This window comes from Ambystoma mexicanum, chromosome 9 (assembly GCF_040938575.1).
Source record: "Ambystoma mexicanum isolate Mex_15411 chromosome 9, UKY_AmexF1_1, whole genome shotgun sequence".
Lineage (NCBI taxonomy): Eukaryota > Metazoa > Chordata > Amphibia > Caudata > Ambystomatidae > Ambystoma > Ambystoma mexicanum.
In genome coordinates this window covers 200,883,223-200,892,324 of record NC_090931.1, presented here as the reverse complement: position 1 = coordinate 200,892,324, position 9,102 = coordinate 200,883,223, and the positions used below count along the sequence as shown (strand labels likewise).

General features: G+C 45.8%; 1 protein-coding gene across 1 annotated transcript; it reads left to right on the top strand.

The window, feature by feature from the left end:
• The first annotated feature begins 805 nt into the window (after positions 1-805).
• On the top strand, positions 806-8,188 carry LOC138489615 (apolipoprotein A-IV-like). Its single transcript, XM_069617315.1, has 3 exons — positions 806-854; positions 4,312-4,438; positions 7,096-8,188. Exons 1-3 carry the CDS (start codon positions 806-808, stop codon positions 8,003-8,005), a joined length of 1,086 nt encoding a protein of 361 aa, XP_069473416.1. The 3' UTR covers positions 8,006-8,188.
• Positions 8,189-9,102: the final 914 nt, after the last annotated feature.

Sequence of the window (9,102 nt, the reverse complement as noted above, 5' to 3'; positions counted from 1 at the left end):
ACATCCGAGCCCCAGAGACACTGCGCTGATGGGATGGTTGGGCACAGGGGTGGGAGGGGACCAGGGACAGTCTAGCTGGAGGGGTGAGAAACTAAGATGGCGTTTGAGACACTGCTCTTCTTAAAGCTGCACTGGATCCTTTTGCAGTAGGTGCATAGGTAGGGCGACCAAAGTAATTCATAGTCTCACAACCCCATATACTATACAGGGCCCTACGTGAAACCACCCAACCAGGAACACCATTTGTGAGTCCATGTGGGGCTTCATAAATGGCTTGCTTGAGGGCACAGGGGTGCGTACGGCCTCAGCTTCAGCAGGGAGCGCGAGGGAGGAGGAAATGAAGACCTTCCGCTTTGTAAACTGGAACAAAAACGTAGATTCTCCCCACGAATGCCGTAATCCTCATAGACCCTTCCCGAGGTTCCTGGCCTGCATGCAGGGGATCCTGGATCTGTAACTCTGTGGTGAGGATCACAAGGAGAATCCACTGGGAATAGCCCGAGCTGTGGACACTGAAACTCAATGATGCTCCGAGTGAGGACCGCCCTGTGAATAGATCTAGCCCTCAGTATGGTCTACTGGCCCCCATGCTGAGTGGCTGTTGCACTGCAGCGTGGTGGCCACATGGCCACGTTCAGGTGGAACTTGGGATTCCAATCAGTGTCAGTGGTGGCCAATTGTCCACTAGACCCAGGCCTTATTTCTCAGGATCTGTCATTAACATTATGATTCCTCACTGCTGCTGCATTAACTTCCAGATTCCTTTTACAGTTTCTAGATTCCTGAATCTGCCTTGAAGATCAAGATGTTGGTGAAGGTCATTGCTGTCGTGTTGGCCATCCTTGCCATTACAGGTAATAAAATGTCCTTGGACTTCCGTTAATTCTGCTTTTACTTGCATTGCGCTTAACACTGGTGCTGAATCTCTTTCCAAGTCTACAAACTTTTAGAAGTTAATGGAACTGAGTGAGAGAAAGAGAGAGAGAGAAAGAGAGAGAGAGGGAGAAAGAGAGAGAGAGAGAGAGAGAGAGAGAGAGAGAGCGAGAGAGAGAGAGAGAGGCAGAGGCAGAGATGTGCCCAGGATAATAATATTTAGGCCAAACGGGGACGTTGGGTTTAAAACATATGTCTCCTGAGCCCACACTGTGGGTAACGCACCCAATTCACCACATCTCTTCCTTTTAAATATTTGATAAAAACAAGTCTGGTATTTGGGATCCCCTTCGATTAGGTTAATACAATTCCTATTGCAGATTATCAGTCCACGCGCAGTTTTCTGTTATACTTGCTCCAATATCAGACTCTAGCAACGACTTTAGGCGTTCTATGGATCCATGCTGAGTCAGGTGAATGGCCTGTCTTGAAATCTCCAAATGGCTGAAGGGATCTCTTTAATATTACCTGTCACACAGTCCACATGGCTGAGAGTAGGTGAAATTCTTAATTTTGCTTTATGAAAGTACATTAAGCCATTGAGCCCAGTCACGGACAGCACAGCACAACGCCACCCAGTGGCCATCACTGAAAGTTCACCTCGAGTTAAGAGCCGGATGGGCAATGCATTCTGGGTATGCAAATGAGTTGAAATGGCTATTGGACAGTTTAGTAATTCATGCAAGTAAATAAGACAAAAAAAAGAGATGTGTATAACTATATACTTTGGGCCTCATTACAACCCTGGCGTTGGACCATGGGTGCTATTAGCACCATGGTCCATGCCGTATTCCGCCATGGTGGATGGCGGATTTACCGCCCCATTCCAAGGTTGGCGGGGCAGTAAATCCCCATTCACCATGGCCGCTTCCCTATTCCCATTTTTGGCCCATAGGGCTCAATGGGAATGGGGAAGGCGCTAATTACGGTACCGTAAATTACGGTACCGTAATTAGCACCAAGATCCCTTAGCGGGTTGGACTTTAACGCCTGCAAAAAGCAGGCGTTAAAGTGTGAATCGGGCGTTAAGGGTTTAACGGCGCCGCAGCCTTTTACGGTGCCATTAACCCCTTAACGCCAGGGTTGTAATGAGGCCCCTTGCATGTACATAATTGCACAGGGCATTATGTCAAATATTCAAATCACACATGGGCGCCCCTCCAAATGCACAACTTCTTTCTGTAGTCCATATAAATGAACCTGACAAAATACAAGAAGTTAACATAGGAACATGTCAGGCAAAGCAAGCACGGTTCACTTCAGGAGGACACATGAGTGTAAAAAAGAGCATGGATATCGAAAAGGCGCTGCAGTAACATAGGTGGATTAAAACATTAGCAACTGACCTGTTTTATTCTAGGAATTGAAATGTCCATTGCAAGAAATACGGAAGCAAAGTCGGGGCGCTCAATGTTACCCTTGTCCTGTATGAGAAGGCCTTTCACGTCAGTATTTTACATTCTGGTACTTTGTAGTTTTTTTCTTTTCACATTTTAAAATTAGGAAAACTACAAGTCACAGAGTTCTAAGAAAAAGAAAACAGGAAATGATCAAGCTTCAATTTCCAAATTTCGGGGCAAGAAAAAGAAAGATTTACAGAATTCCATTTCTAATGCAAATAGAAACTTCTGGCACAGGGAGTTCCTCGAGGTGGGGCATTCTGGGCCACTGGTGCCGGGGCACTGTCTATTAGAAATTAACACGGATTCGCCGATCATGCTAATTCTATTCAATGCCAGATGGTAAATACTATATTTTGCACCTATTTAGTGTCAATTCACACATTGTGCTGCACATTTAGAAAGTGCAACCTTTTGCACTGTTTTGTTGCGAGAGTAAAGTCACTATAAACTGGGTTGCCTGCTTGAGGGCCTTCTCATGTGTGGCAAGGGGACACTTGGGAGCTCTACACTCTGAATTAAGACTTGAGAAGTTGACAGATTCATTCAAACAATACATGAATGCTTCCAGATGTTATAGAGGAGATTAACTGATACATTGAAAATAAGCGAGAACAATGCAGCAAAGGCTGCTAGTGGCACACAGCTGTAGGCACCTGTAGCGTCATTGCATTTAAATGGACCCCCAGTTTGAAGATCAGAACAAGAGGAGGGTTAGCTGAAGAGCGCAGCATGGGGCTGCCAGGCACCTAGAAAATGAACAAATGAATGGACCCCCAGTTTGAAGATCAGAACAAGAGGAGGGTTAGCTGAAGAGCACAGCATGGGGCTGCCAGGCACCTAGAAAATGAACAAATGAATGGGAGGGGTGAAAATATTAGCATCTCCCATCACCCCTGCCCACTTGGACTCAGGACCCATTGCCCCATGCTGCCCCTGCATAGGCCAATCCCAGCCGCAGCTCCCTTCAGATGGAGTAATGAATACCTTCCCAGATGCTCCCTGGTGTACTGTGGCAAGGAGCTCTGTGCCGCTGGGGCGCTTACCCTCTGCCCTCCCAGAGTATTGCTTCTGGAGTGATGCATTGGACTTGGAATGTTCGCCATCTTCAACAGGATCTCCGTTGATAGTTTTGCATAATTTATACTGGTAACCAATGACAGAGGAGGCTCCCGAGAGGAGTAAATGTTGGTTCAGCCTATAGGCGCCAGCTGTGTAATCTGATCGCCATCTTGGACTTGCTGTCATGGGTTCTCAAAGGCATCTCCATGAGTCGCAAGCCAGATGTTAAATGCAGCATCTGCACTGCAGACCCTGCAATAGGCTGGGGGCGTCATTACTAATTTGGCTGTGGTGGTAAACCGGTATTTTATAATACTGATTGTTTTACCACTCCAACAAAGTCTGGGTTTCAGAAATAAAACCAATCTTTTCCATGTGGAGTAAATTTCCTTCCCACAAAAGCGCGAGCACATGTGCCATTACTTTGTGTGGTGATACTGCATGTGAATGTGTAGTATTTCCCCTATGGTGAATAACTGAAGGGTCAGTGTTACTCAGAATCATGCAGACCCGTCCTGTTACGGCATGCTTTAATGGTAAACGAGTTTGCTGACCATTTCACCAGATTCCCAATGAGGCCTTTAGAATGTTCTCCTCAAATGCAGAACCCGGTTGTCCCGTTGCACCCCCCACAGCACCAGTTTTATTGGGGAATTCCACTGTGCACTCATTTTCCCCAATTAGGGCATCCTGCCCGCTGGATCCCATTGGTCCATTTCACTCCATTGCTGCTACAACCCAATCAAAACTAGGTAACTGAATGCTATGTGTAAGAAACACTCTATGTGATGTATACACACACTTTTATGTTACTGAAATGGGCACCTACAAGCAAGGCGGCTTGATAAAAAAAATATTGTGTATCAATCTTCATTTTGTACATTTATTTTGTTTTTATTCTCAACCGTAACACCAGGGTCGCGAGCAGACGCGAGCACTGACCAGGCCTCAGAAGCCTTCTGGGACTATTTGCATGAGCTGAGCAGCAACGCCAAGGGGACGGTGGAAGAGATTCAGCAATCTGAAATCAGCAACCAGTTAAAGTAAGCACGGTCCAATCGTACAACTCCAACTATCCAGCGTAAAAGCCCCCTGTTAGAAATCCCTCTGTGAGCTCAGCTGTAAGGTTTCCCCTGTGCCAGGTCATTTCCCTAAGCATCCTTTCACCAAGCTCTTGATGGCCTTCCACTAAGCATCATTGTCGGGTATCCTTCCAAAAAGCCACTGTCTTGGAAATTCTTCCACTAATTCTGAATGTTAGACTTCCATCCACCAACCACTACTCCTTGAACTCCCCCTGCCAATCCCAATGGTTAGAAATGTTGCCACAAACTTATTACTAGAAATCCTTCGGAAAGCCCTCATAGTTGACATCCACCAAGTTCATCTGCTTTTAGGCCCCGTTGTTATTAACCCGTTGCTGTAGGGGATAGGAATGCACCCCAATTTACATAGGAAGTCACTGAAGTCCCGAGACCCCAAAGGGTTAAGCCTTCCACCAAGCCCCATTGCTGGAAATCTCTTTCCAGAGACTCATGGTTAGATATGCCCCGGTCAAGCCCTGCTGGGAAACTTCCCCTTTTATTGTATGTCTTTTGCATCTCTGACCCACGTCATATTGCTGGATATCCCACTGCCTCATTGTTCGATATTCCTTTGTCAGACCTCATTTTTAAATATCTCTATCTGAAGTCTCACTGTCAGATCTCCCTATCAGGGCTAAGCAAACCTTTTACAAATTGACTTGTAGGTCCCCATACGTTTCAACTGAAATTCCGGTTGGTTCACTGATTCCAAAGTTTTTCTTACCACCCTATTCTCCGGAAGTTCATTTCAGAACCATGGGTCTCCATGAGAAGTTCTGAAGTTTTGGCAAAGGTTTTGAGTGGTTTTAGTTGACTAACAATCTAAGAAATTGAATGGACACCTTTGAAAAAATGTAAGGCTGTAGGAAGGAAGAGAAAGGGATGGGGTAAGGAAGGGTTTAAGGCGAGGCTGGGGGAGTGAGTGCCAGAGGAAATAGACCGATGTGCATCGACAAAATCTTATCCAAATACTACAGCACATTAACCCCTCTGCAGCAAAATATCTCAGTAGGTTAATGCACCTGCTGCAGCAAACTCTGTGTAATCTGTAGGTCCCAAATTCAAATCAGGGTATGAATCACTCAGCCATTCATCCTTCTTAAGAAGATAACACAAGTAGAGTTGCAGTTAGTGATTGCGAGATCATCGCTGACCTGCACCTTCTCATGTCTGGGTCATAGTCGGCCACATGTTGGCTGTGCCTGCTGCCTAGGTCTGCATGTGATCTTCTCTGAAGGTCAGTAACATGAGCACTGCTCTGGTGTGTAACATTAGGATGTGGTGAGACATAATTTTCACAGGCCCAATCCTAGTCCAGGTCATCCTGTTAAATATTCCTATGCAATGCCTCGTTAGTTATCTTGGTGCCAAGCCACTTGATAAATACCCCAGTGACGCGCCCCCCTCATGGTTAGTTATCTCGGCTAGAAATCTTTGCAACACATGTGACTGCTAGACATTCCTAATTGTGAAATATCTCATTGCTAAACCTTGTTGCCTTATATCCCTGTGACAAGTGTTGATTTGAGATACCTCTTTAACAAATCTCATTATTATATCTCTCTCTGCTAAGACACTTCGTTAGATATCTCTCTGTCAGATATTAATGTTTGAGGAATTGGTGCCCAGCCTTGTACTTAGATATACATGTGCCAGCCTGATTATCAGGTAGTGCTGTGCCAAGCCTCATTATATGTAGCCCTTTGGCAAAGCCTTAGTAGTCATCACTGCCCAAAGCACCCTTGTGACGTGTCACACCGTAAGGCCCAACATTGACACATCGGCCTCGCAATCATAAGGTAAGATATCACCTGTACAATCTTTAAATATTAAAACTTGTCATGTTCTGACTGGTAGTTACAGGGCCATCTAAAATGCCTCTCATTGCTTTTTACTGGTGTCCAACCTTTGACCCAGGCCTGTCGTCTTTAACATACTCCCTCTGGGTACCTGCACATGCTCGGATGAGTGGGGGTAGGCGTAAGACTAATTTCTCTTACTGTGTAATGCAGTTGTGCATTGGGTGTTCGATCTGCCCAGTACCACATTCCAGACTTGGATTTCAGGCCACATTGATCTCTCATTTTTGGGTCCAATTCAGAGGGCCAGAATGTTCTGTGTGCTCTCATTGGTCAGAATGGCCAGTATTCCCGCCAATCATGTGGCGGAGCACTTCAGGGACCATGTCAGGGCTACTGTGCATTCATCTTTGCGCAGACCCTCTGCTGGCAGAAGTCAGAGCAACATTCTAAAATGTCTGCTTTGCGGTAGAGTGGAATCATGTGGGGTCCGCCAATTCTGCTCTGTGAGTGAAAATGTTGACCCCACCTACCAATGACCTCTCTTTTGGGATATTGAGCTTCTGTGGGACTCTCCGCTCTACTAAATTGCTATTTACTACCTTCCCAATCTTTTAGGGGGGCTTGGTTTCAGCCTCTATGGCAGTTCCCCCTTTTTTTTTTTATCAATTGTTTAAGTGCCTACACAAGGTCTAATAAGGCCATGGATAGGATAGGAAAGAAGGGATTGGGTCAGAGTTCGCAGTGTAAAGAATATAATGCAGAATATTTCAGCAGAACTGTGAAAACTGAGCCTGTGTCTCTATTTTTCCATAGCACCATCATTCAAGACAACATCCAAAATGTCAATGTTTATGCCAGAAATTTAAAGAGCCAGATCCTTCCATTCGCCACACACATTCATGCTCAACTCACTCAAGACTCAGAGAAGCTTAAAGCGCAGATCCACCAGGAGCTGGAGGAGCTCCACATAAAGCTGTCGCCATACGCCGACGAGGTCCACCAGCAGCTCAACAAGAACATTGAGGAGCTGAAGCTGAAGCTAACACCATATGCTGAGGAACTTCGTACCCGCGTCCAGGAGAATGCAGAGGAGCTTCGTCAGCAGCTCTTCCCATATGCCCAGAAAATTCAAGCCAAACTACAGGAAAATGTGGGCAGTCTCCAAGAGGTCCTCGCCCCATATTCAGAGGAGCTTCAGGAGAAATTCAATGAAAAGGTGGACCAGGTGAAGGAGAACCTGAGCCCGTATGCTGATGAACTCATGGTGAAAATTGACCAGAACGTTGCTGAGCTACGTAAGAGCCTATCTCCTTACACCCAAGGTGTTCAAGATAAACTCAACCATCATCTTGAGCTCATGACTTTCCAGATGAAGAAAAATACGGAGGAGCTGAGGTCCAAGATCTCTGCAAACGTGGAAGACCTGAGGGAGAAACTAACTCCGTACATGGAAGAACTCAGCATGAAACTCAATGACAATGCAGAGGACATCCGTCAAAGTTTAGTACCTTACTTGGAAGACCTCAACAAGCTGGTAAACCAGAGGATCGAGGAGTTCAGCCAGGCTGTCTCCCCTTATGGAGAGGACCTCAACCAAATAATCTTTGAGAAAGCAGAGGAGATGAAGCAAAAGCTGGGGCCATACACAGTGGGTATCCAGGATCAACTGGACCTACTGGAGAAGGGCATTCAGGAAACAGTTGACTCATCTATGCCCAACTGAATGTAGACCAGTAGGTCGGTGAACAAGAACAGTGTTACCCTGAACCTGCTTAAACATAATGGACAATATAGCGATAGCACCCTTTGGCTGATTCGAGAGCTATGTATATTAACTGGGGCCCAACACCACCCAACTCAGTTATGGATATTTGTGAATTAAAGATCAACGAGTTTTCGTAGTAAAGATGTGACAGTCAAATGAATAAAACAACAGATGAAAGCACAGGCCTGCACTGGTTACTGTCTTTTTCGTTCAACCGTTCAAAATAGTTAATCGGGGCCAAATGGGCAATGAAACCTAGTCAGTACCCAGGTTATATGTGATATGTTATCTTATGTTACGTAATGTCACTTCATCTTATGTTATACTAGTGGTCCACATCCAGAGTGATTCCTGATTCAAACTGTGGAAACAACATTTGCAAATTAGAATGGCTAGGGGATAAAAGGAGGAGCCCATAAATGTATTATGCAGATGTGTTCATGATGATGCACAACCTCCTCTCGACTAGACTCAGAGACCCTCATAATAAGGCCGGTGGATCTTTCCCCAGAATGACTGCATGCAGCATTTAAAATTACTACATTCGATAGGTGCAGCAAAGCACCTAATCGCGGCATTACCACTGGTACAGAAGCCAACTGGGATCCATGCAATAGAAAATACTCTCGACCAGTACTTGCCCAGTACATAAACAAGGGGCCCAGCACATCATGGAAACACACCATTTCGTGCATGTAACCTCCCTTTACCCCCTCACCAGTGAAACCCCCCACCCAATCACCCTTTCACCTCTCTACTAATTCCCCACTCACTAAAATCTTGCAAGCTTCTACTTCACTCACTCCCTTCAGAAGACCCACGAGGTCAAGTGTGCTCAATACCTGCCTGCTCTACCCATCCTCCTATCAACAAGCGAATCAGTGTCAATCAATGCTTCCCAAGCTGGGGGCTCTCCTTACAGCGGTCCCACGCCTGTTTGACCCACCAGAAAGAATGCAGGATTTTCATATCGGCACACAGGTAACGGGTACTTCCGACCTGCATCCATCAACACCGCAGGGTGTTCCCACCTGGATTCCCCCTTTCTGACTAAC